At 50.2% G+C, this 27,491-nt stretch overlaps 10 protein-coding genes across 10 annotated transcripts; 5 read left to right on the top strand and 5 right to left on the bottom strand.

The window, feature by feature from the left end:
* Nucleotides 1–2,644: 2,644 nt before the first annotated feature.
* GGI43DRAFT_316827 (uncharacterized protein) lies at nucleotides 2,645–3,753 on the bottom strand. The gene is made up of 3 exons (XM_083201783.1): nucleotides 3,684–3,753; nucleotides 3,348–3,627; nucleotides 2,645–3,200 (listed from the first exon to the last, which is right to left on the bottom strand). Exons 2-3 carry the CDS (start codon nucleotides 3,522–3,524, stop codon nucleotides 2,754–2,756), a joined length of 624 nt encoding a protein of 207 aa, XP_083062857.1. The 5' UTR covers nucleotides 3,525–3,627; nucleotides 3,684–3,753; the 3' UTR covers nucleotides 2,645–2,753.
* Nucleotides 3,754–5,895: 2,142 nt separating this feature from the next.
* GGI43DRAFT_400107 (ARID/BRIGHT DNA-binding domain-containing protein) lies at nucleotides 5,896–9,553 on the bottom strand. Its single transcript, XM_083205424.1, has 3 exons — nucleotides 8,324–9,553; nucleotides 6,431–8,268; nucleotides 5,896–6,375 (listed from the first exon to the last, which is right to left on the bottom strand). Exons 1-3 carry the CDS (start codon nucleotides 9,249–9,251, stop codon nucleotides 6,319–6,321), a joined length of 2,823 nt encoding a protein of 940 aa, XP_083062856.1. The 5' UTR covers nucleotides 9,252–9,553; the 3' UTR covers nucleotides 5,896–6,318.
* Nucleotides 9,554–9,634: 81 nt separating this feature from the next.
* Nucleotides 9,635–11,816, top strand: GGI43DRAFT_400105 (uncharacterized protein). Its single transcript, XM_083205423.1, has 2 exons — nucleotides 9,635–10,047; nucleotides 10,135–11,816. The coding sequence occupies exons 1-2, from the start codon at nucleotides 9,862–9,864 to the stop codon at nucleotides 11,488–11,490; spliced, it is 1,542 nt and encodes a 513-aa protein (XP_083062855.1). The 5' UTR covers nucleotides 9,635–9,861; the 3' UTR covers nucleotides 11,491–11,816.
* Nucleotides 11,817–12,417: 601 nt separating this feature from the next.
* Nucleotides 12,418–15,008, bottom strand: GGI43DRAFT_316481 (SYLF and SH3 domain-containing protein). Its single transcript, XM_083201776.1, has 4 exons — nucleotides 14,691–15,008; nucleotides 14,338–14,520; nucleotides 13,157–14,222; nucleotides 12,418–13,095 (listed from the first exon to the last, which is right to left on the bottom strand). The coding sequence occupies exons 2-4, from the start codon at nucleotides 14,372–14,374 to the stop codon at nucleotides 13,032–13,034; spliced, it is 1,167 nt and encodes a 388-aa protein (XP_083062854.1). The 5' UTR covers nucleotides 14,375–14,520; nucleotides 14,691–15,008; the 3' UTR covers nucleotides 12,418–13,031.
* Nucleotides 15,009–15,462: 454 nt separating this feature from the next.
* On the top strand, nucleotides 15,463–16,411 carry GGI43DRAFT_316242 (SNARE domain- containing protein). The gene is made up of 2 exons (XM_083201774.1): nucleotides 15,463–15,906; nucleotides 15,998–16,411. The coding sequence occupies exons 1-2, from the start codon at nucleotides 15,772–15,774 to the stop codon at nucleotides 16,154–16,156; spliced, it is 294 nt and encodes a 97-aa protein (XP_083062853.1). The 5' UTR covers nucleotides 15,463–15,771; the 3' UTR covers nucleotides 16,157–16,411.
* A 208-nt stretch (nucleotides 16,412–16,619) lies between these two features.
* On the bottom strand, nucleotides 16,620–18,960 carry GGI43DRAFT_316712 (uncharacterized protein). The gene is made up of 2 exons (XM_083201780.1): nucleotides 18,342–18,960; nucleotides 16,620–18,258 (listed from the first exon to the last, which is right to left on the bottom strand). The coding sequence occupies exons 1-2, from the start codon at nucleotides 18,457–18,459 to the stop codon at nucleotides 16,667–16,669; spliced, it is 1,710 nt and encodes a 569-aa protein (XP_083062852.1). The 5' UTR covers nucleotides 18,460–18,960; the 3' UTR covers nucleotides 16,620–16,666.
* A 414-nt stretch (nucleotides 18,961–19,374) lies between these two features.
* GGI43DRAFT_381992 (peptide-methionine (R)-S-oxide reductase) lies at nucleotides 19,375–20,046 on the top strand (the record flags this gene model as incomplete). Its single annotated transcript, XM_083203198.1, has 2 exons — nucleotides 19,375–19,603; nucleotides 19,661–20,046. 2 exons carry the CDS (start codon nucleotides 19,375–19,377, stop codon nucleotides 20,044–20,046), a joined length of 615 nt encoding a protein of 204 aa, XP_083062851.1.
* A 946-nt stretch (nucleotides 20,047–20,992) lies between these two features.
* GGI43DRAFT_316227 (Thiolase, N-terminal domain-containing protein) lies at nucleotides 20,993–22,782 on the top strand. Its single transcript, XM_083201773.1, has 4 exons — nucleotides 20,993–21,159; nucleotides 21,238–21,329; nucleotides 21,425–21,786; nucleotides 21,851–22,782. The coding sequence occupies exons 1-4, from the start codon at nucleotides 21,153–21,155 to the stop codon at nucleotides 22,647–22,649; spliced, it is 1,260 nt and encodes a 419-aa protein (XP_083062850.1). The 5' UTR covers nucleotides 20,993–21,152; the 3' UTR covers nucleotides 22,650–22,782.
* A 37-nt stretch (nucleotides 22,783–22,819) lies between these two features.
* Nucleotides 22,820–24,675, bottom strand: GGI43DRAFT_316319 (uncharacterized protein). The gene is made up of 4 exons (XM_083201775.1): nucleotides 24,592–24,675; nucleotides 24,262–24,537; nucleotides 23,453–24,194; nucleotides 22,820–23,383 (listed from the first exon to the last, which is right to left on the bottom strand). The coding sequence occupies exons 2-4, from the start codon at nucleotides 24,500–24,502 to the stop codon at nucleotides 22,990–22,992; spliced, it is 1,377 nt and encodes a 458-aa protein (XP_083062849.1). The 5' UTR covers nucleotides 24,503–24,537; nucleotides 24,592–24,675; the 3' UTR covers nucleotides 22,820–22,989.
* A 1,062-nt stretch (nucleotides 24,676–25,737) lies between these two features.
* On the top strand, nucleotides 25,738–27,423 carry GGI43DRAFT_316526 (TVP18/Calcium channel flower). Its single transcript, XM_083201777.1, has 5 exons — nucleotides 25,738–25,967; nucleotides 26,030–26,088; nucleotides 26,151–26,166; nucleotides 26,346–26,450; nucleotides 26,502–27,423. Exons 2-5 carry the CDS (start codon nucleotides 26,052–26,054, stop codon nucleotides 26,800–26,802), a joined length of 459 nt encoding a protein of 152 aa, XP_083062848.1. The 5' UTR covers nucleotides 25,738–25,967; nucleotides 26,030–26,051; the 3' UTR covers nucleotides 26,803–27,423.
* The last annotated feature ends 68 nt before the right edge of the window (nucleotides 27,424–27,491 follow it).

The raw sequence follows: 27,491 nt of genomic DNA, 5'->3' as shown, positions 1-27,491 counted from the left end.
GCGCGGTGGGCCCTCGGTGGATGCGGACAGGGGCTGCAGTGGGTGTGCATCTGGGTCTCAGCGATGGCGAGTGGGTTTTAGTGGGTGTAGGCGCTGCATTCGACTAAAAGCTTAGCGCGGCGGGAGGTCCGGCAGCGCAGGCCCCTGTAAGATGTACCCAAGTGCAGTACGTACCGCCGCGAGACGGTGGGATGGCTACGAGTACAGAAAAATTCTGGACGCGCTTTGCTCTAAAATTAAATCCAATGGCTGCCCAATGGTGACAAGAAGTCGGCTCACGCGCGCCACATCGGAGGTACAACTACAATTGCAATTGAATTGTCAGAAAACTCCGTGTTCGCAGTCCAGTTACCGAGATACGGTGCCTCTCAGAGTACAGTACAGTACATGCAGTGGTTGGATGACCTGGAGGGGCAAAGAGGAGCGAGCACAGCAGTTACCCCTCTATTCACATCCACCGCTGGGCTTCGGTTCCTGTACCAGTACAAGATCTTCACCACCAGTCCTTCTTCCTGTATCTTGTTGTTTCGATTCTTTTTCGACAGCTTTCTTGGTGGCGGATCCGTGGATATGCACTCTTGTGTGGATTTTTTATGGGCATGTGACGCAAAGCTGTGCCGATTCTTTCTCTGGGCGTGATAGCACGGGGTTTCGGAATTTGCCTTGGTTAAGATATCGCTGACAGCTGCTAGACCGACTGCCGTCTGGCCAGAGCCGCGATGCCGATCGAACATGAGATTTACTTGGCAGGCGGTGCCAAGATGAACAACATTCCGTGGCAATGCGAATCCGCTTGATTTGCAATGCTCATCAGCTTGGTTTACATCACACAGAATCCATCCTGCTATGCATCGCTGCCAGAGGAGAGTCGAGGCCATGCAAGTCGCAGCATTTGCTGCGTTCTCGGCCGCCCTCCAGCGTCGCTCGCCGAAGCCGTCTCCAAATCCTCAAATTCTTACAGCGCCCAATTGGACAGCGATTGGACAGGAAATTTTTTCCTTGTGCAGACCCTGTACAGATAACGTGGCTTGGTAAAGTTTGTGGTGTTGTGGCAAAAAGCGACAATGGGCGTTGGTCGGGCGCTTTTCGCCCTCGATCGGGGTTCACCCAGAGATCTATTGCTGTATCGGATCCGAGTACAGCAGAGAGGCAAAACCTGGGGTCGCACTCTGTCGCTGCATCTGCAACCAGACGATCGAGGCCAAACGATCGAGGCCAAACGATCGAGGCTGGACAAAGCTCTCCCCGAACAAGAGGAAATTTTCTGAAGCTCTCCCCGCCACAATGCAGTGCGGTGCAGGCTAGTCTCGTCCTGAATGCGGCAGAGACACCACGGTGAGACATGGGCAAAGGGGTCTGGAGAGGCCAAAGATACGGTTTGTTCCGCTTGCGAAGGGGGTGTGTAAGAGGAGCATTGCCTTCTAGCCCTGAACATTACTGTTGAACCAGCGCCAAAAGATTTCAAATCCGCCAAGTGAATGTTGATGAGAATATCTCTAAACTGCCATCATTTGATAGTACCTTCAAAAGAAACACACCTGTAGACAAAGGCATCAAGCTACCAGGCATCAAAATGCAGACAGCTTCGCATCTGCCGCCCGAAGTCGCCGCATTGGCGGGGTGCGCTGCCGGCGAGCCCAGTGCTGCAGTAGCACTACTACCACCACACCACCTCGCTGCCGGCTATGTTGCAGCGTTCAGCTAGCACTGCCCACAGCGCATCTCTACTGCTGCAGTTAATTGTTAGCCCAACATAACCCTCCCAGTTGGGATCTCCGGTGCGACCCAAACTCAGTTCATGTATGAATATCTCTGTGTCAACGTTTTCTAGACTCTGTTGGAATCAGCGTCCTCGTCAATCCGAATCCATCCGCAAATCTGTCCTCCTCTCCTCCTCGCCTTTCTAGACCCTGATGGACCTCCCAGGCATCTACATTCTTTGGCGCGCCCGTGGGGGTTCCCACTGGCCCCGAAAATAGGGAGCCAGTTGTGGTTCCTGGGTGCGACAGTAGATGTGGCGTTGCCCGGAACGTGTTGGCGCAACGCAACCCTCCCTGGCAGCAATTCGGGTCCCGCCTGGAGCATCGTGAAGTCAAGCTACTGCTAGTAGCAGAAGTTGGAGAAATGCGGGATAGAGGGCAGCTACAGCTACATGTGTGTCAACCTCACTGCAAGGCGACTCTTTGTCGTACATGCAGAATATGCGGCGTGAGCGACGAACGCCTGTCGGATTACAGGCTACAAAAGAATCATGCTTACCTATACTAAAGAAACTTTTCCCCCAGAACTGCGTCTCACTCAGCCAAAGGATTGCGGCAGTCTCTGCATAAGGAAATCTTCAAGCACCGCGGCTTACACACCCATCTTCCAAGAGATTACTATCAAACGAAACTCTGTCTTGTTTCCAAAGAAAGAAACCTCGGCTATAGCAGCCGATGGTGGCGTAGAAGATTTTTCCTATCAGCAGCATGAACCACATGAGCTCCTCTCGACCCAAAAGGCCCTGTATCAAGTATCAAAACGCTCTTACGGATAGCAAGATGCATCCCAGCGAGTCAGATAAAGGCCTCAATGACGCATTTTTACTGTCCACAGCCCTTGCCTTCTTCCTGGCCAGCATGGGTTTCATGGCGTCAGCGGGCCTGAAGAGGATCCCGTGGACCCCTGAATCTTCTTGTTCGTTCTCAGCATTAACGTTAAGAGGCCACGAGGCGCAAAAAACTTAGATCCCGTTGAAGCCACATATTCCATTTTTAATTTTTTTCTCTATTTGCTTCACAGAATTTAATTACAAAAGTGGCGGCCCATGTCAGGACCGGTATCCAGCCTCCCCCCCACGTCCTGCGCGCCACTGAGGTATTGGCTGGGGCTTCTGCATCGGCTTCTGGAAGCACGGCACACCAACATGAGGTCGCCCTAGGATGGGCTAGGAAACTTCTGTGGGGACCGTAGAGACATGCGGTCCACAAGGGCCCACGAACGAATTGACAGAGAACATGGTTGTCGATCAGGCAATGGGTCCGGATACTGCTTGGCTGCCAGAAGCGGAGCACTCTACTTCCACAATGGACGGAAAAAAGGTACCCGTACGCAGAGATTGTACGGCTCCATGCCCCCAGCCTCGTGGAGCTGGTATGGAGTATCGAAATGTGTCTGCCTAGAGGTTTACGGGGCTCTGGGGCAAGCTTACAGCAAGCCTTCTGGGGACGCAGAGTGCTTTAGTCTACAGAAAAGATATCAAAGCAAGCAACGCAAGAGGGGAAGCAAGCCAGGATGAAAAAATTTCTAGCAAAAGAATGAATGGGGAAGAAGAATTGGGACGCAAGAAATGCGGTGTGCTAACGTACCGTCCTACTTGCAGCTAACGGGAACACATGCCCAAAGTTGCCGCCAAACCTGCGACTTCGGCCAGGGTCTCCGTCTCTGGCCATTGGGCTCAGCCAAGCTGGCATCTCAGCGCTTGAGGTTGTCTTCTCTACAAAGTATGTGTGGGATGATCCCCCCCTGAGTCGTTGCATCGTCATCCCACGAAGCGTTAGAAAGTCGTATTAGCGACATTGCTTCTCGTCACGAGACTGAGGCTGTAAGCGAGAATAACCAGGATAAATCAGCCATATCACCATGCGACTTATCCGGATCGTCAGGACTTGTTTCTCAGGGTCCTCGATACGATCAGCTCTCACCGCGTACACCGTGAAGATTGTCTCCCCACCGTTTTACTTTAGCGCGGGTTTCTACCGTTTTCCCGCAACGGGAAGACGCCAGTGTGGTCGTCAATAAGGTTGTTCGAAGCCTCCTTGGCGAGGGAGGTCTGGCAGGGGTAGCTAACCCTTGTTAGCCCTGCTACAGGGTCTCTCCAAGAGCGCGGAACTGATGCATGCGAATACACTTTTGGCCCCCTTTTTTCTCTAAAGTGTTGAGAGTAAGTTACGGTACACTGATGCCTTCTTTTAGAATTTGCCCAGCTGCAAACGGTGTCATGTGGTAGCTGACATGCATTCCATTGTCTCAGGTCATCGGGCGTGTGGCTTCAGGTGCAAAAACAGACAGAATATAGCCGGCATTCCTTGTATGCCCAATGTCCCAGCCGTCTTGTGGTACTCACCATTTCACTTCGCTGAATTCAGTCATCCATTATTGTAAACAAGTAACAAAGACAACACAGGAGAGTCACTCCATTGTCCCATACAGCCTTCAGCCGTCCGCAATCCGCAATCCGCAATCCGCAATCCGCAATCCGCATAAAGAGCTGGTCAAAGCTCCTGCTCACTCTACCTGCCGACACCCCGGATTTCATGAACCGATGCGGAAAAAATCAAACTGTCCGCATGACCACTGCGAGATTGACCTGGGTTTATTTCCGGGGGCCGGAGCACGACACCGCGGCCGGCGACGCGGGCTCCCCACGTTCCCATTAACTGAACCGTGCGGTTGCCGGCTGATGGCTGGTACTGTCAGCCCCTGAGCCACCACCTCCGATGATACTCGTCAGCTTCGCTTTGGGTGTCACTCGTGTCCTCCTGACCTTGCCAATATGAAGCCTTCATTTCGGGGCTTCGGGAAAGACGCTCCTCTACTACGGAGCACTCTTCCGGAAAGATTTTCCATTACTAGCAGTGGTCTAACTGGCACAATAATGAGGCTCAGACCACCAACACAAAATGCTACTAGTAGCAGACTGCAAAGTTGGGGGCTCCAATGCTAAGTGACCAGAAAATTTTTATGTAGCTGCCTAGACCCTCTTCTCCTCACCAGCGACAGGATGGTGTGGCCAAAGCTGCATTGCCGGCAGTCGAGGCGCGATCTATTGAATTGGCGTCGTCGGATGCTTATCCACACACAGGCACACCACATTGGAAGCACCCTTCAAAGTGCGGCTCCCACGACTCACGCTTGTTCTTTAGGTATCGTCAGTTTTCAGTTTTCGAGAGACGGGGCGCTTCTTGGGCGGAAACCGGCCTCCCCCCCCACATCGGGCAAGATGTGGTGGTGCATCCCGGCCGCTCTAATACTACCCCACGCTTCGAAGCAGCTCAATCCAACAATACGAAAATGATTAGCTTCTTGTAAGTCATTCGCAGACTCTACAGAGTGCGAGAGCGCATTTGATTCTCAATGGGAGCGTGGCGCGCCCCCTTAACACCACCAGTTCTCTGGTCAGCTCATTATCACGTTGTCTAGACCGCGCCCCAATAATCTTCGCGGCCGCTGTCGACTATCTACAGCCTATTGCATTGCATTCGCGTCGCGTCGCATCACATCACATCGCCTCGCATAACTAGTAATCCACGCCAGTTTGAGCCGTCAATCGGTAGTGCTTCAGGAGGTAGTAATGTCGTATCATCTTTTCCCGGGATTTTAGGTTTCTGATCTATCGTGACCCGACGAGAATCGAGACCCGACGGTGCGTCTGAAAGCTTCACGCAGCCTTCATGCAGATCCGGCCCCTCTCCCCCTCCGGAGCGCACCTCCGAATCCCTTGAGAAAACAATGATTGTTTTTGACATGTAAAGCATATCACATGCAAGTGCCTAAGCTTTCATGCTGAAGCTCTGCATTGTTTTTTGGCTGGTCAGGTCCTGGTGCATTGCATTGGCGCCTAGCGCCTGATGTTTGCAGTAGCATCATGTACTCTCCGTGCTTCTGCATCGTTGGGCTATCAGGTAGGGTGGCCTCCCTACTTCTTAGCCTCACTTGTGACAACCTGTAAGGAGCATCTTTACCAGGAACAGGGGAAAGCGACAAACTTTGCAGGACGCTATCTTTATGGCTGTGCCGAATTTGCGTTGACGAGAAGCATAGTTCTCACTAATGGAAGCAGGGGCTGGCTTGTTGTCACAGTGATTTTCTTTTCTTTTTGTTACAGCTCTGTCCAGTAAGAGGGCAGCATAGTAGTGGTGTGACCATCTTAATTATTTTGCATGTTAAAAGGATTTCTTGCAATAGCTCGCTATAAACCAGTCCCTAAACGGAGAGCAAACCAAGCGGCAAGGATAACCAATCAAACTTGGCTCCCCAAAATAACGATTCCCCTTTCACTATCCCACCTCCTCCATCCATCCATCATTACCCATAAACGCCGGGGTATTAGAACCACGCGGGCTAAACCTCGATTCATACTGTACTGTTACATTTCGCATTACCCCCAACCTCTTGTAAAAGAAAACCAAAAAGTACACAGCAAAGTAGCTGGCTAGAGAGCTTTCCTGGCTGTGTACATCTACTGAAGATCGTAACGCTTCTCGTCTAAAGTTGTCGTTTAAGATACCTGGTGCATAATAAAGCTGCAAGCTTTGATTATATCGGCTTTTTGGCTCTCTAATCGCGTTCAGGTACCGGTATAATCAGCTCCAGCAAGGATGCAATATATGGGCTCTGTAAACGAATTGTGTTAGTTAAGTAAACAAACAAGAAGATTTGTAATACGTACCATGGCAAGATTTTCCGCCAATATACCATATAGCTGGGATAAATGGGGTCGGAAAAGCTTCTCATTCCATCCTCCCTTTTCAGGACTCCTAGTCTGTTCTTTAATGAGCTCCTCCTCGGCTTCCGTCTTGACCACATTGCGGGCAATATTACGGAGCACCAGCACGGCACTTAGCGGGATACCGCCAGCCTGGGGAGGGGCCTCTGGCGTCCGCTCATCTCGGAACGTCGGTGTCTCTTCTAGCACGATGCTCATAGTCTTTGCCGGGATGATCCACTGGTTCCGCTGGCGCCTATGCACGGCATTCGGGCCGGGGATCATCGTGGAGATGTGGGTAGTGATGTGCCTGGCAAAGTTTTGCAGGTTCATCTTTGTCGGCTTCTCGTACTTGGTGCACTCGCCCCATGTGCATCGGAACTCCTTCTCGGCATTAGTGTACTGGCCGTTCTCGCCCCTCTGTTCGTTCAGGTGGGTTGTAAGGATGTGGTTCCACATCTGCTCCTGCTTTAGATAGAAATGGCCGCACTTTTCATTCTTTTTGTCTGGGTTAGTAGCCCATAGACAGCGGCCATATTCAGAACCATCAAATGCGAGTGGCCTTGGTCGAGCCCGAATGCCGTGTATAATAAACTTCTGTTGCGGGTCACCAGGCTCTCGAAGCACTTGGGCGTTAGAGTCCTTGTAGACGGACGTGCTGTTCCGAATGAAATCTGCGGGCGTAATCATTGCTTGGTTTATTGTCTTGAGGGGAGTGGCGAACGCCGACTGGTAAGCCTGCCAAGCCGCGAGCTGTGTGATAAAAGACCGGTTGTCTTCCTCAAAGAAGCACTTGACCCACTGGTGGACTCGATCAGGCTCCTCTAGCTTAAGCATTTCCTGGAGAAGGTCATCGGGCATTGGAGCGATTTCGTCTCTCGCCGGCAACCTCTGCTCTGGAGCAATTGTGTAGTCCCTGGTATATTTACGAGCACCATGAGCCAGCAAGCGAACGAGTTGCTGAACCAAGTTGTCGGGGACGATGGACCGTACTAGATTGTCAAGGTTCGGCACGACTGCAGTGTATTGGTAGAGAAAGTCGAGACAAGCATCAATGAGCTCATCATCGTTCAGCAGAAGCCAGTTCACGATTCGCTGGAGCACTGGACCTGGAACTTCACCCAGCTTGTTTGTAGCCTCTAGGTTTACAGAAATTCTGCCGAGTGCACGAAGCGCTGTAAGGATGGTTCCTCGATCCTCCGATGCTAGCTGAGACAAAAGGCTCTTGTATAAGGGGTCATCAGATTCCAGAGCCATGAAGGGCGTCAGCTGTTCTGCAATATCAAGGGCAAGCTGCTTGACTTCTGTGAGAGAATCTCTCGCCGGCAGTTGCAAAAGAATACAGATCAGGTCTTTTACCGGGTGAAAATCCGACATGTTGTGCGCATTTTCAGGCAGCGTCACCATGTTTCTGATGGTAAGTATCGCCTCTGTTGTCAAGACCATCTCATCGGCGAACTTTTCGGTCTGAATAACGTCTGGCATCTCCCGTTCGATCAAGTTTTCGATTCTCTCCAGGATATCCGGCGTGCCGTAATTGCCATCCAAGCAGCCAACGTCATTCGATTCGTTGAATGAGTCCCAAGATACAGTCCAGTTGACGTAGTAAAAGAGACTACCTATTTGCAGTGCCTTCTCCACAAGCCCCTCTGCCAGTCCCGGAAAAGAGTCAAACTTGTATTTATCACCTCGTTCAAATGATATTTTCACCAAGTGATTAAGCGCAAAAGCTTGCTCTGCGGTTACACCGGAACGAAGGGCGTTCAGGCAACGAGTGTAAATATTAGGGCCATCAAAGCCAGCTACAAACAAATCGTGTTAGCACGAAAATCTCCAGGGATGTCTCTTCAGACTTACTGCCAGGTTGCATGGGCTGTCTGTTAGCAGGATCCAGAGCGAAACGGTGCGGCAGTCTTGCTTTAAAGAATTCGCTTGGCGCATTGCTTGGGGTTGCTACAGGACGTAGTTGGAGTGGCTTCATTGGCTTCGGTTGGTAGGAAGTGACCAGATGTGACGTGTTTTCAGAGTTGGGAGGATGATGTAAGATTGATGGGCCTCGAGAGTTATTATGAATTGCCATTGGCGGCATCGGGTGGACGGCTGAATGGTGAGGGGCGGCGTGCTGGCCGTGGTTAACGGCTGGTGAGGCTGAATTGTTGGCCTGCTGGTTGGAGGCCTGTCTTGTGGCTCGAGCTGGGCCTGTATCGGGCTGGAAGATGACTCTTTGGGGAGGTGCCTCACGAAGACCGCGAGAAGCTCGGGCGCTTGAGGCAGCAGGATCGGGTGCTGGTCGTTCTCGTGTCGGGGTACCATCATCACCAGACGCAGGGCTGTCTGTGGCCCCAACGTTGCTCTCTCGCTTGCCGCGGAAGTTCTCTCTCGTCCGTGTTAAGAGGCTCGCGCCCTTAGCAGTGACATCCTCCAAGATGTCTTTCGGAGGCGGTTCTTTTCCATGGACCGTCTTAATTTCGTATGCCGCCAGATTTTTGTAGAACTTCTCCTTGAGAGCAAAAGCCGTCGATGCTTCGTTATTGGAATGAAGGCCAAGCTCTGCTGCCATTCGACGCCATGCCAACTTCTCTTCTGATACTTTATCGTATCCGCCATTCGCGACAATATGGTTGAAGACTTTAAACAGATCCAAATGAATCATTCCAACCTTGGGCTCTGGGTCTAACGTCGTGCCTCGTTGTGTGTGGTAATCTTTAAGTTTAGTCATAAAGTCTTCATATTCGGGGGTCCTTTCGATGGAGTGCAGCGGCACTTCCTGAGGGGACGAAGTCATTTTGGCGGATATCAGCCGAAGCTCTCTTGCGCTATATCGATATATTGAATATTTCTATCAAATTGGACGATGCCGGGCGCAGTAGTTGCTGCTAGCAAACGGCGCTCCAGCTGTTTTGGACTTGCGCGTCTTCAGTGTCGCTGGGATTGGGGCAAGTAAGCGTCGGATATGGTTCGATGAAACGCCACGGTCGAGTTCCGAAATGGATCCGTCCAACTCTCTCCCGCGACTCTTATCGACAGAGGAATCGTCGGCACCAAAGTCGCCTCGCGTGCGGTCTCTAGCAAGGCTGCAGCTATCGTGGTTGGCGCGGCGCGACGAAAATCGGTTGGCGCACAGGCAATCTTATCTGCACGTGAGTTGCGCCCGCCACCTTGGCCAATCGGAGCTTTACCATGGTAGCTTCCCTGGTGCATCTTAGATCAAACAAGCCGCAGCAGCTCTTTCTAAGTCTGCGAAGCGACAAAACAAACAATGCCAGAATCATGGCCTTTTTTCTTTTTCAATCTCGTCTCAGCATGAGGTACTGACAATCGTTTCGTCGTATATCTTGTCCAGGGATATTTACTCGCTATTCCGCCAAAAAGGACGAACAATTGCATTTTCAGCCATGACGGCACTACCACTGTCTGGATGTCCTCTCAAGCGCTTGGAGATCCATGGCGGGCCCACCTGCAACACTTATGACGCCGCCAGCTTGGAAAGTTCCTTGACGGCTACCCTGGAAGCGCAGAGATCTACCACCGGGAGTCATGGCAATCTATTGCTTCAATCTCATTTGGGACTTAGACGAGTAGTTCGTATTCAGCCCGATAATTTTTTCTCTTTTCTTCTTCTTCTTCTTCTTCTTCTTGTATGTTTGACGGTCATCTAATGGCATTAGTTTTCTGCACAACTCACAGATCTCAGCGTATCATCAAGCAACGAAAGACAAGCTATTAAAATATATCAGCCGTCTTTGAGAATAAGCATACAAATTTACCCAACAGAGCAGACCGTGATATTCTATTTCGAAAGGGGACAAGATTTCAATCATGCCATAACTATGCTTAAGCGCATTGGATTCCGTGTCCAAGATGGCATCCCATCTGCAATGCATACTTATACCACGACCGAGCTGGACTCTATATCAAGACATCGCTTCGGCCCTAGGCTGAGCTCGTTTACTCCCTTAAGGAGTGAAGAACAGCAGCTTCCTCAACCGGAATTTTCTTTTACATCAATGCTGAATTCCGACGTTCCCTTGACGCAACTACTGCCATCGGGCATTCAGGATCCGTATATTCATCAATCTCTACCCTACGACATGCCACAGCAGTCGTATCAGCGGATTGACCCAGCGACTACATACGTTCCCCACAAGAATCTTCACCAAATTCCTTTCAGTCAGCAGAAGAAAACGTACCAGCCGCGAATTAGTTCTCCGTTGCGATATGCTGTTCCAGCCAACAACCAAGGCGAATCTCCAAATCTACCAAAGCCAAATAGTCAGCCAATCTTCTTTACCGACCATGCGGATATAGCTTCTTCACCGGTCCATCGATCTGTATCTGAACCTAATTTATTATCAAACCCCTTACAGCTTCCAGAAACGTCAGTTACAAGTTACGATACACCATCAGACTACCTGTTTGGCCCTCCAGGCAGTCAAGAAAGTAATACTACTATAGAAAGCTCATCACAAGTTACAGACACGACTGATGATGATTTGAATTTACAACTGGGACAAGATTTTCGCAGACTAATGCCGCGAACGCGTAGTTTGCCATTTTTAAAAGGCAGAGATCATAAAGTTGCTACAATGAAGCCAAGAAACGAGCAAAATCAGCAACATAATAACTCACACGAGAAAGGAGCCTTTATCGAAAATGCAGATGTATCCAAAGAAAAAAAGACCAAAATATTAAAATCAAAGAGTACCAACTCTCAGCTAATTTTGCGTCGGACTCCGCCTCAGTCAAAAGCTTCACAAGTTGACGACACCCTGACCTATCATTCATCCCTTGAAATAACTGAGCTGTCCACTATGTTGATCACCGATCCTACACTTCTGGAAAGGGCTAACAAAGCCACGTCAAAGCTACTGGATCAGTACAGTGCAGATGTCAGCCGGGGATGCAATGCAGCTATTTATGCCGAGTTCTACTTGGAGCGAATATACACAGCCCGAAAAGAATTTTGGCTCAAGGAGCTAGATCGAATGGATTGGAATGGAAGTGGGAGTTTGTATAGAACCTAATCTCCTCATGAATGCTGGTATGATATCGTAATCTTGAAAAGCTCTTTAACAGATTCCTTTCAAGATCATCTTTACACATATTTTAACCTATCCGCTATTTTGGGCATCTTGAAAAAATCCTTTGGAGAATAATTTGAGTTTCAATGAAAATAACACTTGAGTGTGAGAGGGGCGGTGCTTAGGTACCCATATACCTCTACCTCTCACTGAACTTCAGGCACTAGAATAATGTATACTCGATCTGTTAAGAGGTAGCACCAGTATTGATATAGTATAGACAGTACCTGTGTGACCAAAAAGGCGGTTTGCGCAGAGCATCAGGTCCCAAGTACTTATACAGAGTCTATAGGTACCTAATGCTAGGTTAGAAATTGCGAATATTTACAGTGCCGGTAGGTTTCCTTGCCCAGATGGTCCTTTGGGGCAAGGGGTTATAAGTTATAATTTTGCTTCCTATTACAACCAGAAAAAAAAACCCAGGCTGGTGTAATGGTAACATAGGTAGCTGGTGACAAACGGGAATGCGTACTACGCGGAACCGGGAGGCAGATCTGGTTTTGAATCCCAGGCCTGGACTATTTTTTTTTTACCACTTTTTTTACCGAGATAGAATCATATATATCATTAATGAATGTTACCGCTATTTAGTCCTCAGTACACATTGACCTTCCAATCTGAAATCAAAAGCCATACACTATTATTTTCTTTCCATCCAATTACCAGCAAAATACCACCTCCAAGAAACGGATCTCAGCGATAGGTTGTTTTGCGGTGAAGTTGACTCTCTATATGCACGGTAATACCTCTCTGAGCAATGCCAAGACTTGTCCGGATTCTTTTACGGTGGAAATTTGAAGATTTGTGAAAGCGTAGTCGAGGAGAGCGGCAGCATTCATAGCGAGTGTTGCTTCTTTCATATTCCTTTACTATATACTATGAAGATCACAAGACAGAAGATGCAAAATACGATATGAATGATTGAATGCCTACAGTCATTGCTACCATAATGCGAATTGACTTGATGCCTATGAGTTTGCCAAACTAAGGAGTGACAGAGTGAGGATATCTCTTAAAGCATAAACGCCAAACATGAGCGATACATGTAGCAAACATAGATAGCCAAGCAATAAAAAGCTCTCGCAAAGGTGAATCCCCCAAAAATAGCAACGCAAAAGGAGGTAGTATTGCTTTGTCAAGAAATCTTTCTCTTATCCCTACGCCTGCCTATCATCCACTGCAATCTTCTCTCTGCTAAAGCAACCAACAGTTCCAAAAAAACATGGCTATCCATCAAACGTGAAAATAAACTTCATAATCCCAGAAGAGTAACGCAAAACGACGTGTATAAAAGAGAAGAAAAGGAAAAAAAAGACAATGATCAATTCAAGCCGTTGAGAGTAAAAGCCGTGTTAAAACAAGTTGGTATCCTTCCAGTTTGGAACCCCTTTTTCCAAGAAGAGAAAAAAAGAAAAAATAATGATAGCAAAGAAAATGAAAAGCAGCAGTCTTTGTGGTATCACAGGTATCTCGATCCCATCTCTTTATTCTCTCATCTTGACGTAGTTACTCGGGAAAATGCCGTGCCGTGCTCCAATTTGACCGGTCCTGGACATACAAATGTTAGAGTCAAGTGTATAACGAGAAATGAAGTAAAGTAAATACTCACCACCAGTCGTTGTCGCTATCCGTCTTCTTTAGAATTGTAATGATATCGCCCTTCTTAAAGCCCAAGTCGCCAGGCTGGTCTGCGTCAAAGTTGAACAAGGCCACAGCTTCGTTCGACTTCAATGCAGCCTGTCGGTTTCCAAACGAGGGCTTTGGAGCAGTAGGACGACCAGGGGGAGCTTTCTTCTCTTGCGGCGCCGCATCATGCCACCTGTAGTTGTCGTCAAAGCCTCTGTTGGCGCCCCCCGTCGTGTTTGATCGTGACGGCGTATTGAAGTTATCTCTGTCGTACACGTCGTCCTGCCAGGTGTTTGATCTCGAGCGGTTGGACCGCTGACCTTCGCCGTACGCAGCACCGTGCTGGCGACCCTCCCAGACAACATCGTCGTGGTTGTCGTCGTATACGGGCATGTCGTTGTACATGGTGTCGTCAGACTGGCCCTGTCTCATGCCGGCAAATACCCTAGAATTGAGAATGGACATGAGAGGAGCGGCCTGCGGCGGAGGCGCCACAGACCCCGTAAGAAGCTGCTGCGCTGTGTACCGCGTGCCATAGAGCTTCTCGTTGGCGTCACGACGCTCGATAATGGCAGATCCTTCGAGCGACACACCGGCGAACAGACCCTTGGTCTTGGAGTAACTGAAGATGCCCGCGACGCTCTTGAGCGAAGCTGCACCGGCGGCCTCGGCATTGCGACCAACGGGTCCCGCAGCCAATGACACGTTGCCTCCCAGGGTAATGGACCCGGCCTGCGCAAAGGTCTTGACCGCCGAGGTGTCGTTGAGGATGAAGACGAAATCGGTCAGTTCGAAACCAATCTGGCCACCAAAACCACCTCCAAGCGTTCCGATAGCGCTGGGAGCGCTCCAAGTACCATCAGGCAGTCGAGCGACCACAAGGCCACTACCGAATCGACCAGATCCGAGGAATCCGGCCTTGAAGACGGTGATGATGGCGAGGCCCTTTGCGTTGGAGAGGACCGACGGCGGGATGATCTTGTCCGGGCCAAAGGCCTGTCGCGGATTGATAAACGACGTGAGGATCTTGCCGCATTTTTTGCATTCGGCTATTCGAAAAGAACAAGTCAGTGTCAAGCTTTACGATTTTTCCCATTTCACACAGAGAGCTTCTGTGAAGATGGTGCAGCAGTTGCCGGCAGCGCGCGAATTAATATCACTTACACGCCATAGAGGCGGGGAGAGGGTTGTTGATGCCCATCGTGTCTGGCGTTGCCTGCGCAAGGCGGTCTCCCAAGCGATGCTGGCGAAAGGCGATCCGGAGGCAGAAGCAAGAGAGGCTGACGAGGATATAAAAATAAAACAAAAGTATATAGAGCGAGGACTGGATGCTGCACAGGAAACTGCCTAGAGAGAGGGTGGGTTGCGTCAGCACGTCCATACAGGCAAACAAAAAAAATAACGGATAATAAGCTGGAACTCGGCGAGCGCGGCGGGGTGGAGGGGAGCCAAAGTCCGCGGTACAGGGTACCGTCGCGTGCGGGCAGGATCCGGCGTGTGCAGCTTGTATGGAGTACCTTTTTGACAGGGATGTCGCTTGTCGTACCCTTGTTGATCGTGACGTGCCTGTTTTATGGGCTGTTGACAGTGGACAGCTCCCTGGAATTTAGCAGTTGAACAGCGAGTGCAGGTATCGTGACAGTGCTGGGGTACAGTAGTCGGAGTTGAGCAGAGGCGAAAAATGGTCAACTGGCGGCCCTTTTAGGTAGGTCCTTTTAGGTCCTTTTCCCAGAGTGTCGATCAGAGGTCGCTCAGCCACAAAGCGAGCATCTTCATTTCCACAGTTCAAGCCGGTGAGATGGGATGGGCGAGAAGAGAAAAAGAAGGAAGCTGGATCAGCCCAGCAACCGCAGCAACCGCAGCAAACTGCGCGGGAACGTTCTAGTTATACGCAACGCAACGCATGGCATTACGAATCAACCTGAACTTACTTGGCCTGCTTCCGTGTATTTCGACCTACAACACGCAATGGATGTATAGCACAGCATCTCCAGACCGGATTTCCGGCCCCGCAGCCGCGTGGTTTGCGTGGCGGTGCGGAAAATAGTCGTGCATGTCACTAAGAGCGCCAGCAGACGCTGCGCTGAGTTGGGAGAGAGAGCGCTGAAGCGCTGCAGCGCACAAGGGGACTGGGACTATCCGCCACTGCAAAAGTCAACTGACTAAGAGCACTGTTAGCCCGGCGGCGCAACCTATCAAATCCGTCCATCCGACTCGTCTTCCCCGTGCCATTATTCATTCCGACACCCTTCCACCTGAGCCTCTATCGCCATCGTCATCCACTTTGGAACCACCATCGCGACTTTTTTTTTTCACACGGTATCGAGTCCTTTTACTCGCTCCTTAATTTTTTTTACTCTACTTCTATTTGCGCACTACCGCCACAGCAGCCAATAGCGTCTTCGGGCCTCCTTGACGATCCCTTCGACGAGCGCAATCGGCTTCATCGCTCCCTTGAACAGATTTACGAGTAGAGAGCTGGGCTTTCCAAATTCCGAGACGACGACACATCTCTCTCGCGATATAGAGCGCTTCAAGCGAAACACATAGAGAAGCAAATAAATACAACAAGGCGCTCATCCTAAAGCCACCGCCACCATGTCTGAAGCCTACGAGCGCGAGCGCCAGAACAACGCTCGTCTGGAGGAACTCTCCTCCAAAGTCACGGCCCTGCGCGGCGTCACCGTCGACATTTACGATAATGCTCGTGCCCAAGATGTCATCGACAACACTGTATGCCAACTCCCCCCAAATACCGTCGTGGGAATACCGACAAACCCTTTTTTTGCTTGTCGCTAACGGGACTTTCGCCCCCTTATTTTAGTCTGATACATTCACATCCATGACCTCCCAGTTCAAAGGCTCAGCATCCCGATTAACACGCATGGCCGCTTCGGGAAACAACGTCGCTATATTGAAACTCGCGGGCATCATCATCGGAGCGTTTCTACTGCTCTACTATAGCCTCAAATTGATCTTTTGAGGAATCTGCGGGCGAAAGCGATGCGAAACAAAGCATAGTCTAAGATGGATATGGGCATATACATACTAGACAGGCGAACAAGCCGTGTACAGCTATCTTTTTCTTGTTTTTCCTTTTTCTTTGGTAATCGTCCTTTAGGATAAGGAGAAGATGGGATTCGGCTTCGAAAGACAATAAATACCCTTGGCGCGCGTTATCCGGAGTTGTTCTTATTGAATTTATATGAGCATATCAATTTTTTCATGGCAATAAATAAATTATGGAACATTATCAATTATACAATACTTCCAAGACATAAATCAGATAAGATTCATCACACCACAGGCACGAGCAATCCTGTGGTCGCGCAACTCTATACCTCCTTTCTTCTTTTTTGTGCAATCTACAAGACTCCTAACATGCAAAACGCCCATTAACATGCCCGCCTACCCAATTGTGCAACCAATAATTGTAACTTCTCCCCTTGTCTTGCCAACTACTTCATCATGAAAAAGTAGAAAAGAGAGCACCCTACTGCCAGACGTTGTTGAACAGGTCGTCATTGCCTCCTCCAAAGCCTCCCTGGTTGGGTGCCGCGCCAGAGTTAGCTCCGCCGGTGCTGCTCGCCCAGCCGCCAAATTCCTCGTCAGCAGTGACCTTGGGAGCAGCTGGGGCAAAGCCTCCACTGGATCCGGGGACAATTGGGGTGTTGGAAAAGGCACCTCCCTCCCATCCAAGGCTGGGTGCTGATGCCTTTGGCAGCGAAGGGCTCTTTTGAGCTATCGGGGCGGCCGCGGATGGCCCGCTGCTCCACTCGTTGCCACCCCAGACGTCAGCTCCCGATAGGTTGGCTCCACCCATCGCGGTTGCAGCCGAGCTCGGTGCAGGCGCAGGAGCGGGAGCAACGGGCTTGGTCTGGGGAGAGGAGAGGTTAAATACCGAGTTTGATACCGGAGCACTCGGTTGCATGGCTGGCGGAGAAGTCGGCTGGATGGTAGTGGCGGGTGCAGAGAAGTCAAAGAGGTCGTCCATGGCAGAAGACGCCTTGGGAGCAGGGGCCGGGGCAGCACCCATGGGGGATGAGAAATCCCCGAATCCTCCAAAGCTGGAGTTGGAGAGCTTTGACTGGTGAGAAGGCTGTGCAGGCTGTGCAGGCTGTGCAGGCTTCGAGTTGAAGAAGCTGCCTCCACTCAAACCGCCGAACGCATTGCTATTGTTGGACTGAGATGCTGCTGCCCTGGTGCCCAGGCTGGCAAAAGGGTCAACTGGTGCCGGCTTGGGAGCGGCGACATTGCCAATGTTCAAGCTGCCGAAAGCATCGTTGAAGCCGCCCATTGATCCGCCCATTGAGCCCTGAGAGTGGTGGCTAAAGGTTGGGGAGGCCGGACCTCCAAATCCCTGCTGCTGATACTGCTGCTGCGGAGGCTGCGGCTTGGGTACGGAAGCATATAATGATAGAATAGACTGTTTAAGATCTGGTCTTGATTGGGCTCCAGCGGAGCTCACTCCAGGGGTGCTTGCAGGCCGAGGCGGCGCGCTGGTTTCACCGAGGAAGTCCAATCCAAGTAGAGAGTCTTTGGTGCCAGTCGTCTTCGGAGGGGCGGGGTCGGCCTTGGGAGTGATCCTTCCAACGGGAGGTCCGCTAGTTGCTCGCACTGGTACAGGATCATCGCTGCCGATGAGGTCTCCCACCGCGGGCGCCGGCAGGGGAGCCTTTCGAGGTGCCTGGGACTGTCCGATCGAGGCTTTCCTGATCGACTCGTTCCTTTCAACGACTTGCTTCTCTTTGACAATACTTAACGGAACGTCATCGTCTGCTGCAGCGTCCAAGGTTGAAGGGTCTGGGACCGGACCATCCATTGCCCATCTCTTCAGCTCGTACTTGGTGCGGATAAAGTTCTCGATCTTGGATTCGGAAGGGGTGTGGCCTTGCGCCAGTTTCGCTTCCCAGTACTTGTTCGCGCGCGCATTGCCCCAGTTCAGGACGCTCTGGAGCTGTTCGTCGGTCCATGAATCCAGGTCGACGGACTTGACTCTGCTGATGTGTGTTCCCATGCCACGGTGGATGCCAGAGCATCGGATGCAGATGAAAATACCCAAGTTCCAGCTGGCCCATCGGGGGTCTGGAAGAGCATTTATTCGTTAGTTTTCTATCTGGTTGTAGGGATTGGTATAGTCGGGACTGATTGATGGTAGATTGACGTACGCTTGTTCTTCTTGCAATCAGCGCAGATCTTGTTGGGCTCGAGCTTCAGGAGACTCTTGATGGTCGCCTGGTTCTGCGCCGCCCGCTCGGCGCCGGGATTTGGAGCTCGTCTCGACATGGCGGTTCGAATTTCTGTAAGAAAACAGATGAGGATTCGATAGACCAAGGATCGATATGTCGACGGTTTTTAAAGTATGTGGTGGTAGGAGCAGGAAAAAGGCAGCCTAGAGCAATGTGTCGTGCGTGGCCACTTTGGATATTTCCAGCAAGTTAGTTGCAACTTGACCGCACCCCACGAAGGCCGCCTCCTGTATCAGACATGGCCGGGAAGACTTCGGAAATCCGGGGCGCTGGGTCGCGCAGCCTACCCTGTAGCCGGGGGGAGCGTTTTGGCGGCTTTTGTGACGGCAATTATTTTGCAGCACAGGCTGTTGCAGAGCTACGCCCAGCTGCGTCATCGATGTGATACAGTATTAATACAATAATACAAATGAATAAATCAACATTTTTTCATGATGTATGAGTGAAATCTGAGAGAGGCTATGGTGGAGCGGTGTGGAATATAACACATATCATCTGGACACATCATTATAAGCTTCCTCTTGCTGTATGGAATATTAGTGGCCTAGAATGTGAAACAGTCGTCAGGCAGCTGAGAATAAAGCTCATGCCTGCTCCTTAAACCACGGGCACCAAAGCTCCAGCACTATATCCCAGATTCCAGAACTACGGGGCATCAAATCAGCTATTGAGGCCTAGCGCTGATTCCCCAGCGCTTCACAGAGCCCTAGAAGGAGCACTACAGTGTATAGAAGCTGGCGCCTGGCCTATCGCGGCCCTCTTTTGATGATGCAATAGACCCGATTCCATTGCGGCTGTACAGCGATTTGTCAAAAACCTCGTCTTGACCCTCCAACGTCTTCCAAATACTATCAGCCAATTAACAAACGCAAAAGTTCCCCCGCCATCAATACATATAAAGAAGACATCTCTGTCGCCTCTTGTTTAAACCATCACCAACAACTTCGCCTTCATGCGCTTTGTGCATACATGCTCACGATTCATCTTCACTCTATCCAACTTTACTCGCCTTAAGCCCCCGCATCAGATTCCACAGCGCGCACTACAACCTCTCCGATTGCAATCTATGTCCAGCATCCCCTTCTTGAGCGCTCTATTCGGTTCTTCATCCAAACCATCATCCGACATGTCTTATCCTGATCAGCGAACTGATGACGAATGGCGCGCCATTCTGAATCCTAGTATGTCTTCTTTCGATCTCTTTAGTTAAGCGCTCATCTCACCAACAATACCCACAGCCCAATTCAGGATTCTCAGAGAAAAGGGAACTGAAGCCCCTGGCACTGGAGAGTATGATAAGCACTACCCCAAGGAAGGTGCCTACACCTGCGCTGCCTGCGACGCACCGCTCTACAAGGCTACGCACAAGTTCAACTCTGGCTGCGGTTGGCCAGCCTATTTTGATAGCATCCCCGGTGCGGTTACCCGGCACGAGGACCGAAGCTTCGGCAGTGTCAGAACTGAAATTGTCTGCTCCAACTGCGGAGGTCACTTGGGCCACGTTTTCAAGGGAGAGGGATTCCCAACACCCACGGATGAGCGCCACTGTGTGAACAGCATCAGCTTGAAGTTTTCATCGGAGGACAAGGTAGTGGAGAAGAGCAGCAGTGATTCCAAGGTCTAGGTGATGGCCGTTTGAGAGAGATTTTGTGATGTGTATAAGATTGTATAACCTGTATATAATAGCGAGTGGAATATGAAATGGAAATACCCGTCTGATAATTCAGTTATATGTGCTGGTGAGAATGTGCATGAATGTGTGAATACGCTTTGCAATCTAGATCTGGATCTAAGATTTAATCTAGCCTCTGCGGCACATCGTGAAGAAAAGTAGTGACTATAGAGCAATTAAATCTGATTTATGAAAATAAATTCTTACATGATACAGGGTATATTATATATCGAAAGCAGCATATACGTACATATCTCGCAGATATACACATGTCGGTGTGTTTTAAGCTTCCTGTTCCGACACCCGTATCGACGGGGTCTTAGAATAGCACCAACGTCATATTAAGATCGACCAGTGCCATGCTAGGTAATGCAGGATGAGTTTGGTAGCCGCTAACCCTCGTTTTACCTTTTTTCACAAGCAAGCCAGAGCTGGAGCTAGCAAACAACAGCTTCTCAAGCATGTGCCTGCAGAATCAAATCGATGCGGAGTGGCCTGCCGCATTCAGCTAGACATAGATATGGAGTGGATTGTATAATGCATCTTGCACCTGACTTTTCATTACTCGAGTCACTATTACAAACTATCCGTGGCAAGCAAGTGTCTGCTTCGAGGCAAAATAACGGGCTGCTTACGATTATTGATCCCACGCCTCGTGACAGAGCCCGGAGGCGCATCAGTTGGAACCAAAAAAGCTGGGGAAGCCCAGGGCCTTGTCGGCATGTGAAAGCGCGCTAAGGAAAATGCGGGTAGTAGAGCAGGCCGTTGGTTTCGCCGCACCCTCAAAAGATGCCTCGGCCGACGTGGAGGGCTGACGCTACTACGTCGTTTTGTGACATATCTGGACACGGACAAAACATCCGAGGTCAACCGGAGCTCAGCTGCTTTGATTATATACGCCGGGTGCATCCATTTTTCTTTTCTGATCTTGATTCTTGCCCCCTTTATAGCTTTTCTCTTCCTTCTTCACCTCCATCGCCACATACCCGTCGTCCATCCCTTTCGCGTCGCATATTCCCACCTTGATTTTTGTATTCTAGCTTCTACACATATTCATCATGAGCGGTAAGTGATTCTTGTACTACTACAACCATCTTTTGCTTCAGGTCTAGACTAGTAAGCTAACACGATGCCTCGCTATAGCTGCCGCAAGACTTTCTCAGATCGGAGGCCAGATCTCTGGCAACCCCACCGCCGGTGGCCGCGACAAGATCCTTGAGAAGCACCCCGACGATGTACGCTCCGCCAAATGCACACCTCCCTCTTCCTCTTCTATACAATCGAAATCGTATATATAAATACCAAAATACTCACATGAATATTTCAACAGGTTGTCATTACCGCTGCCTGCCGTACTGCCTTCACCAAGGGTGGCAAGGGAGCTTTCAAGGACACACCCGCAGGCGACCTCCTTGCCGGCGCCCTGAAGGCCATTCTCGAGCGCTCCAAGATCAACCCTGCCCTCGTTGAGGATATCGCCGTCGGCAATGTGCTTGCTCCCGGCGCTGGTGCCACCGAGTTCCGTGCTGCTGCCTTCGTTGCTGGTTTCACCGAGGATACCGCTGTCCGAGCACTCAACCGACAGTGCTCGTCCGGTCTGCAGGCCTGCATCGACATCGCTAACCAGATCAAGGCTGGCATGATTGATATTGGCATTGGTGCTGGTGCTGAGAGCATGAGCAACAACTACGGGTGAGTTAGGGAAAAAAGAAAATAGTGCTTGATAAGTCAAAGCTAACAAGACATGTCACTACAGCCCTGCCGCCGTGTCCGAGTTCTCTGATGATTTCCAGAAGAACCAGGAGGCTCTCAACTGCAAGGTCCCCATGGGCAAGCTCTCCGAGGATATGGCCAAGGATCTTGGCATCTCTCGAGCGGTCCAAGATGACTTCGCCGCCAAGTCTTACCAGAAGGCCGTCAAGGCACAGAAGGCCGGCCTTTTCAAGGATGAAATCGCCCCCGTCAAGACCAAGGTCCAGGACCCCAAGACGGAGGAGTGGAAGGAGGTTATTGTCGACCGCGACGACGGCATGCGTGACGGTATCACCGCCGAGTCTCTCGCCAAGATCCGCCCTGCGTTTGCCAAGGATGGCAGCATCCACGCCGGTAACGCCAGTCAGATCTCTGACGGTGCTGCCGCCGTACTGATGATGCGCCGCTCAACCGCTGAGAAGCTCGGCCAGCAGATCATCGGCAAGTATGTTGCCGGTGCCGTTGTCGGCGTCAAGCCCCTGCTCATGGGCCAGGGTCCTTGGAAGGCCATCCCCAAGGCTCTTGAGAAGGCCGGCATCTCCAAGGACGATGTCGACATTTTCGAGATCAACGAGGCGTTTGCCAGCCAGTGCCTGTGGTGCGCTGACCAACTGCAAATTCCCCATGACAAGATCAACCCCAAGGGCGGTGCTATCGCCTTTGGTCACCCTCTGGGCGTCACTGGCGCTCGACAGGTTTCCACACTGTTGTACGAGCTGAAGAGAACGGGTAAGAAGATTGGCAACACCTCCATGTGCATTGGTACTGGTATGGGTATGAGCGCCGTTTGGGTTGCCGAGTAAAATAGACTGGCATAATATGAGAATGAATTTGTACGAATAGAAAACGAGCTCTTTTTTGTTATTAGTTCTCGTACCTATATAGGGAGAACAGTCTAATATAGAAACTATTGGATACCTGATACTTAGCAGGGAAATTGATTCCTTCTTCAACACTTCTATAACTCGCCCACTCACTCAATCATTTCATCGATGTCTTCCCTTTTGATGTGAAAATTTAAACTGAACTGGTAGTGCGTTTTTATGCAACTTGCGTGATCAAACCATTATGCGTCCCAAGTTATCATCGTGTACAACTAACCAACGCTGCATCTGTTACTCTTGTCGTCTCATGCCATCTCTTTTAAAAGCCTTCAATCTGTGTGCCAATATTCTTCTGCTTCGCAATCTCAACCAACTCCGTTCCAACCACCAGGTCCATCAAGCCCACCCCGACACTCTTGTACACGACGGTGCCGTCTCGCAGCCAGCGCGAGAGGCCGTCGTCCTTTTGCTTCTCCTTGTCTTTATCAGACAAGTTGCTCGAAGTTTTCCGGAAATGCCTCCCAAAGGGCGATTTGCTGCGTGAAGACGGACTCGAAGGGCTTGATGGCATGTCGCTATAAACCGTATTCATGGAAGGGCTCCTGTCGGAGATGTCCAGCTCTGAGAAGGAGGAAGTTTGTGACATGACGTCGGAGGCTTCGGACTCTGACTCGTCGACGGCCATTCTGTGAAGCATGACAAGTTCGCCAAGTCTGGGGTGGTAATCGTTAGCTTACCATAATCGATATAGATGAATGCGGGGTGTATGATATGGCACTTACTCAACTAGCTGGGTGGGAGAGATCTTGGCGGCAATGATCTCTCCAGCTTCTGACAAAACTCCGTCCAATGTGTCTACCACGATGACGCCGCCTTCGTCAGCATGTTTGTGGAAATGTCTATGGCCCTTTTCACGGGGCTTTGTGACCAGCTGTAGGAGACCTTCAGGCAACTCTCTCATCTCTGGTGTATAGCTTCCCACCGCAACGATGAGCCTGCCTTTCTTTCTTCCCTCATGATTTGTTAAAATAGAGGCATCGAAAAGCTCCTCCCGTGACGGCGTGCAGCAGTAGATAATGTCAGCGGCGCGGATATACTCCTTCTGCAGGCGGTTGAACTCATGGAACGTAGGCGTAAGAATCGTAAACTTGGCTGTCTCCCAGCCTTCCCGTGCCTTTACTTCGGGAGGGATAATGGCGAACTTCTTCAGAATGCGGCCGGCGCTGTCAGAGAAGCGGTGGTTGATGATGTTGACGTGCTTGACCGTGCTGCCCCGCATCATGAGAGCTAGACGGACGTGCCAGTAGGCTTGCATGCCGCTGCCAAAGACGGTTATCGTCTTGACGTGGTTGCGACGGTAGACGAGACATAGAGAGGCGAGAGCTGTGCGGAAAGCAGTGAGCGTGCTGGCGTGGACAAGGCCAATTGGCTTTCCATCTGGAGAGAACAGGTTGACTACGCCTGTTGGGCTGATTTGCTGAATGGTGGGGTCTTTGGCAGCCTCGCCAGAAGTGAGAGATACCACTTGTATGAATGTCAGTTGATGAATAGTGAAGAGTATTTGAAGCTCTATGAATAAATGTAAGCTTACCTTTACAGCCCATGCCAGATGGACCGCATGATGGCATATACAGGGTCGTGGCCTGAGTATCAGGATGCAGCGTTGTTACTCGATGCGGCTGCTGGAAGACGCCCAGACCATCGCTACCCAGACTTGTAGAGAATGCATGGAGAGCCCCGGCCAGCGTTTTTCGAAAATCCTCCAGCTCATCTAGGCTCAGATTTTCTAGGATATCCTTGACCTGTTCATCTGAGAGAACAGTCAAAGTCATGTTGACAACGAGGCTATTACCAGTAGCCGACTAGACTGTTTTCAATTAGCTTCAAGTGCATCTTGTTGTAGGATCCACAGAGCAGATACCTTATAATGAAAATCACAATGCTAAAATTTATAAGGAGGATGGCTGTGTCGGCTAAGAGCTCTTTGGTATGTTATGGCAGAAGTGTTATGGTGAATAAGACGAATGATATGATGTAACCGCCCCTCGGCACCGGTCCGGCGTTGAGGAGTTTGGTGGGGAATCGAGTCTGCACGGAGCTCAGTCCTAGTTAACATAGCCTCACATGCTTCTAGACCGATTCCCCACTGGTGCGCTGCTGATAAGAGTCATCGTCGTATTCGGCTGGTTCCTTTGGCGGCGGAAGGCGAATTCGAATTCTGGGTTTGGCTTGGCGATTACCTACCGTGGCAATGCAGGGTATGGAGCCAGGAGGGTTGATATCCAGATGCCGATTCATTGCACGTCTTCTACGACACCTACTAGTCGACGATCCATCTACGCTGGTAAGGCTGGGCAAATAACGCTCAGGCACCGGATCAACGGGCCGTGCTGGTATGGAGAGCGACCAACTTAGTAATCAGGCGAAAAGAAAGAGAAAATACGAGTTCACATGTTGTGGCGAGAGCGTTATGTTGATTTACTGTCTGTCTAGACTGGGTCGGGTATACTTGAGGAGAAGGTACAGGACCGAATCAAAGTTTAAAGGCACACTGCTGTGCTAAGGGCGAATTAGCAGTTGACATCAACTCCGCTATGGCGCCTAGTATACAGTATTTGTACGAAGTGCAGAGTAACAATAACGATGGATTGGACCAACGCTTCGCCGCAGCCTCTTTGCCACGTACTGGCCTACGTCACAAAGGATGCCCGCGATATAAAGGTATTGAGATGCCTAGAAGTAAAATTGATGCCTCGAGTTAATGAAAGGAACGATGTGAAGATGAGGGTATCTTGTCTTTCAAATATTAGTTAGATACCTGTACAATATATAAAGAACTGAAACGCTGCTCCGCCTCTCATCTCCTTTGATTGAGGGCTCTAGCTGTATATTACTACAACATCTGTCGCTGTCTCAACCCGCTGTTGTCTGGAGCACGGAGTACATGTGCCAGGTCATTGGTACAAAACAGCGGGCGCAGCAGAATCGTTCCCCCCCCGCTAAGCCCTGTGTCTCGCCCCTAAGCAGCGCGTATTCTCTACCTGGCGCATCTCGTACCCGCCTCGTTCCTCGTTGGAAACTCGTCCCTCGGCCGCTATACCGGAAGGGGTACTAAAATCTACCTGGCCAGAAGAAGGCTTGTCACCCTCGTCTCTTGGACAACGTTCCTGACATTCCACTTCCTCCTTTGCCATCGCCAAACCCGCAATCCGCAAATCGTCTCCGAATTCTCGACTCAGGCTGCATAGCGCGTGATTTTGACACTTGACTTGACGTCTCTCAATCGACTCTCGATTTGTAAGGCCGCTGCGCGCATCGGATACTACGAGTAATACAGTGTTCTAATAGCTGCCGGTCAGCTTCGTCCAAAAACCCTCCAAAATGACGCTCAAGGAAGAGTTTCAGACCCGGAATTTCAGTACGTGGCCCTTGCGAATGCCTTGGAGTTGAATCGCGTTGATGCTGACCACATCCCGACAGGTATCTACGGACAATGGTAAGCCTCTGATGCGCCAGCCGCCCTTTGCTCTTGGCTCTTCGCATACGATTTTGGCAGGACTGCTGTTCGAACCAGCCTCAGGATTCGATGCGCGACGTTGACACAGAGCTGGAGACTGTACCTCTTAGAATGGACTGAAAGAGAAAATCTTTTCTAACACAATGTCAACTGTATAGGTTCGGCATTCTTTCCATGATTCTCTGTTTCGCAACAGGGCTGGCCAACATCTTTACGCTGTTTTCTAGACATGCACTCTTGATCATTTTCTGCGCCCTTGCGCTGTAAGTAACCTGCGCTTTCTGACTTGAACCGCCTGCTAATCAGACGATAAGGGCCTCATCTCTCATTATCCTCTTTATCGAAGTGCCTCTTCTGCTTAGAATCTGCCCCACATCCGGCAAGTTCGACGAACTCATCCGCAAGGTCTCCTCCAACTATATTCGAGCTGGCACCTACGGCGCCATGGCCATTGTCCAATTTCTCAGCATCATCGTTGTGAGTTCGAGTTTGATCGCGGCAGCCGTTTTCTTGCTGCTTACGGCTATCTGCTACGGCCTCGCTGGACTCAAGGGCCAGGCTTTCATTGGAAGCAAGACCCTTGGTGGCGCGGGTATCGCACAGATGATTGTGTAAACAACCTTGTGACCTGGCGTCTATGATGGAGAAAGAGAAAATGGGGGACAAGGCGAGTGGTAGAGACAAAGACCTTGATGATATGTTTTACTGCATCAAACGAAGTATGATTCGAATGAGCTGGGCGAAGTGATGAGACTTGGGACTTGGACAAAAAAATTTTGCAAGCAAGGCAAATGAGTTGAATTTTTTCTAGCCTGTATTTCTTCTGACTGCTTGCCTGGGAGTGTTTGTGGGCCTTTTTATCCAAAGGGTATTCCGGCGTCAGGAATGAGGCATGGCCTATACGGGTTGATTTCAATAGTTGTTTCTGTGTGTTTCTCACAGGGCCATGTTTAGTGGAATAGAGTTTCTAAATGATGCTTATTGCTAATTTTTTATTTTTTTTTCTTTGTCATTTTCTTTCTGGCCCATGGTGTTCAAATCATCATAGCCGGTAAATAGTGATTCGGGTCTAGCAATTGGCATCGTGTCAGATCTTGGGCTGGCCAATGCTCAGCAGCTGTGGCCAAAGAAGAGGCCTTTGATATGCCGTACCTAGACTCCAAAAGAAGAACGGATGAAAGGTACTAGCGCCTGTCTAAATGATCAAATTTATCTTGTTTCAATGTAGCTTACAATTGCGTTTCCACATCAAGTATCAGTGAGGAAGTTCAAATGGCTAGAGTTTGGTTAGCACCACACATCAG

Source organism: Trichoderma evansii (genome assembly GCF_050947405.1).
Source record: "Trichoderma evansii strain SZMC 28006 chromosome Unknown GGI43scaffold_5, whole genome shotgun sequence".
Taxonomy (NCBI): domain Eukaryota; kingdom Fungi; phylum Ascomycota; class Sordariomycetes; order Hypocreales; family Hypocreaceae; genus Trichoderma; species Trichoderma evansii.
Note: the sequence above shows the minus strand (reverse complement) of the source record. Positions and strands in the feature narration are given on the sequence as shown.

Bases quoted from the DNA above. Each gene is read 5' to 3' on its own strand.
- GGI43DRAFT_316827 (XM_083201783.1), bottom strand. From the start codon at position 3,524: ATGACGATGCAACGACTCAGGGGGGGATCATCCCACACATACTTTGTA. The intron at 3,201-3,347 runs GTACGTTAGCAC...CTGCGTCCCCAG, and splicing joins CGTTAGCTGCAAGTAGGACG to AAGGCTTGCTGTAAGCTTGC.
- GGI43DRAFT_316242 (XM_083201774.1), top strand. From the start codon at position 15,772: ATGTCTGAAGCCTACGAGCGCGAGCGCCAGAACAACGCTCGTCTGGAG. The intron at 15,907-15,997 runs GTATGCCAACTC...CCCTTATTTTAG, and splicing joins AAGATGTCATCGACAACACT to TCTGATACATTCACATCCAT.
- GGI43DRAFT_316526 (XM_083201777.1), top strand. From the start codon at position 26,052: ATGACGCTCAAGGAAGAGTTTCAGACCCGGAATTTCA. The intron at 26,451-26,501 runs GTAAGTAACCTG...TCAGACGATAAG, and splicing joins ATTTTCTGCGCCCTTGCGCT to GGCCTCATCTCTCATTATCC.
- GGI43DRAFT_400107 (XM_083205424.1), bottom strand. From the start codon at position 9,251: ATGACTTCGTCCCCTCAGGAAGTGCCGCTGCACTCCATCGAAAGGACC. The intron at 8,269-8,323 runs GTAAGTCTGAAG...ATTTGTTTGTAG, and splicing joins ACAGCCCATGCAACCTGGCA to CTGGCTTTGATGGCCCTAAT. The intron at 6,376-6,430 runs GTACGTATTACA...ATTCGTTTACAG, and splicing joins TGGCGGAAAATCTTGCCATG to AGCCCATATATTGCATCCTT.
- GGI43DRAFT_400105 (XM_083205423.1), top strand. From the start codon at position 9,862: ATGACGGCACTACCACTGTCTGGATGTCCTCTCAAGCGCTTGGAGATC. The intron at 10,048-10,134 runs GTTCGTATTCAG...TAATGGCATTAG, and splicing joins ATTTGGGACTTAGACGAGTA to TTTTCTGCACAACTCACAGA.
- GGI43DRAFT_316481 (XM_083201776.1), bottom strand. From the start codon at position 14,374: ATGGGCATCAACAACCCTCTCCCCGCCTCTATGGCGT. The intron at 14,223-14,337 runs GTAAGTGATATT...CTTTTCGAATAG, and splicing joins TCTCCCCGCCTCTATGGCGT to CCGAATGCAAAAAATGCGGC. The intron at 13,096-13,156 runs GTGAGTATTTAC...TTGTATGTCCAG, and splicing joins GATAGCGACAACGACTGGTG to GACCGGTCAAATTGGAGCAC.
- GGI43DRAFT_316227 (XM_083201773.1), top strand. The intron at 21,330-21,424 runs GTACGCTCCGCC...ATATTTCAACAG, and splicing joins TTGAGAAGCACCCCGACGAT to GTTGTCATTACCGCTGCCTG. The intron at 21,787-21,850 runs GTGAGTTAGGGA...ATGTCACTACAG, and splicing joins AGCATGAGCAACAACTACGG to CCCTGCCGCCGTGTCCGAGT.
- GGI43DRAFT_316712 (XM_083201780.1), bottom strand. From the start codon at position 18,459: ATGTCGAGACGAGCTCCAAATCCCGGCGCCGAGCGGGCGGCGCAGAAC. The intron at 18,259-18,341 runs GTACGTCAATCT...ATGCTCTTCCAG, and splicing joins TGATTGCAAGAAGAACAAGC to ACCCCCGATGGGCCAGCTGG.
- GGI43DRAFT_316319 (XM_083201775.1), bottom strand. From the start codon at position 24,502: ATGACTTTGACTGTTCTCTCAGATGAACAGGTCAAGGATATCCTAGAA. The intron at 24,195-24,261 runs GTAAGCTTACAT...CATTCATACAAG, and splicing joins ATCTGGCATGGGCTGTAAAG to TGGTATCTCTCACTTCTGGC. The intron at 23,384-23,452 runs GTAAGTGCCATA...TTACCACCCCAG, and splicing joins TCTCCCACCCAGCTAGTTGA to ACTTGGCGAACTTGTCATGC.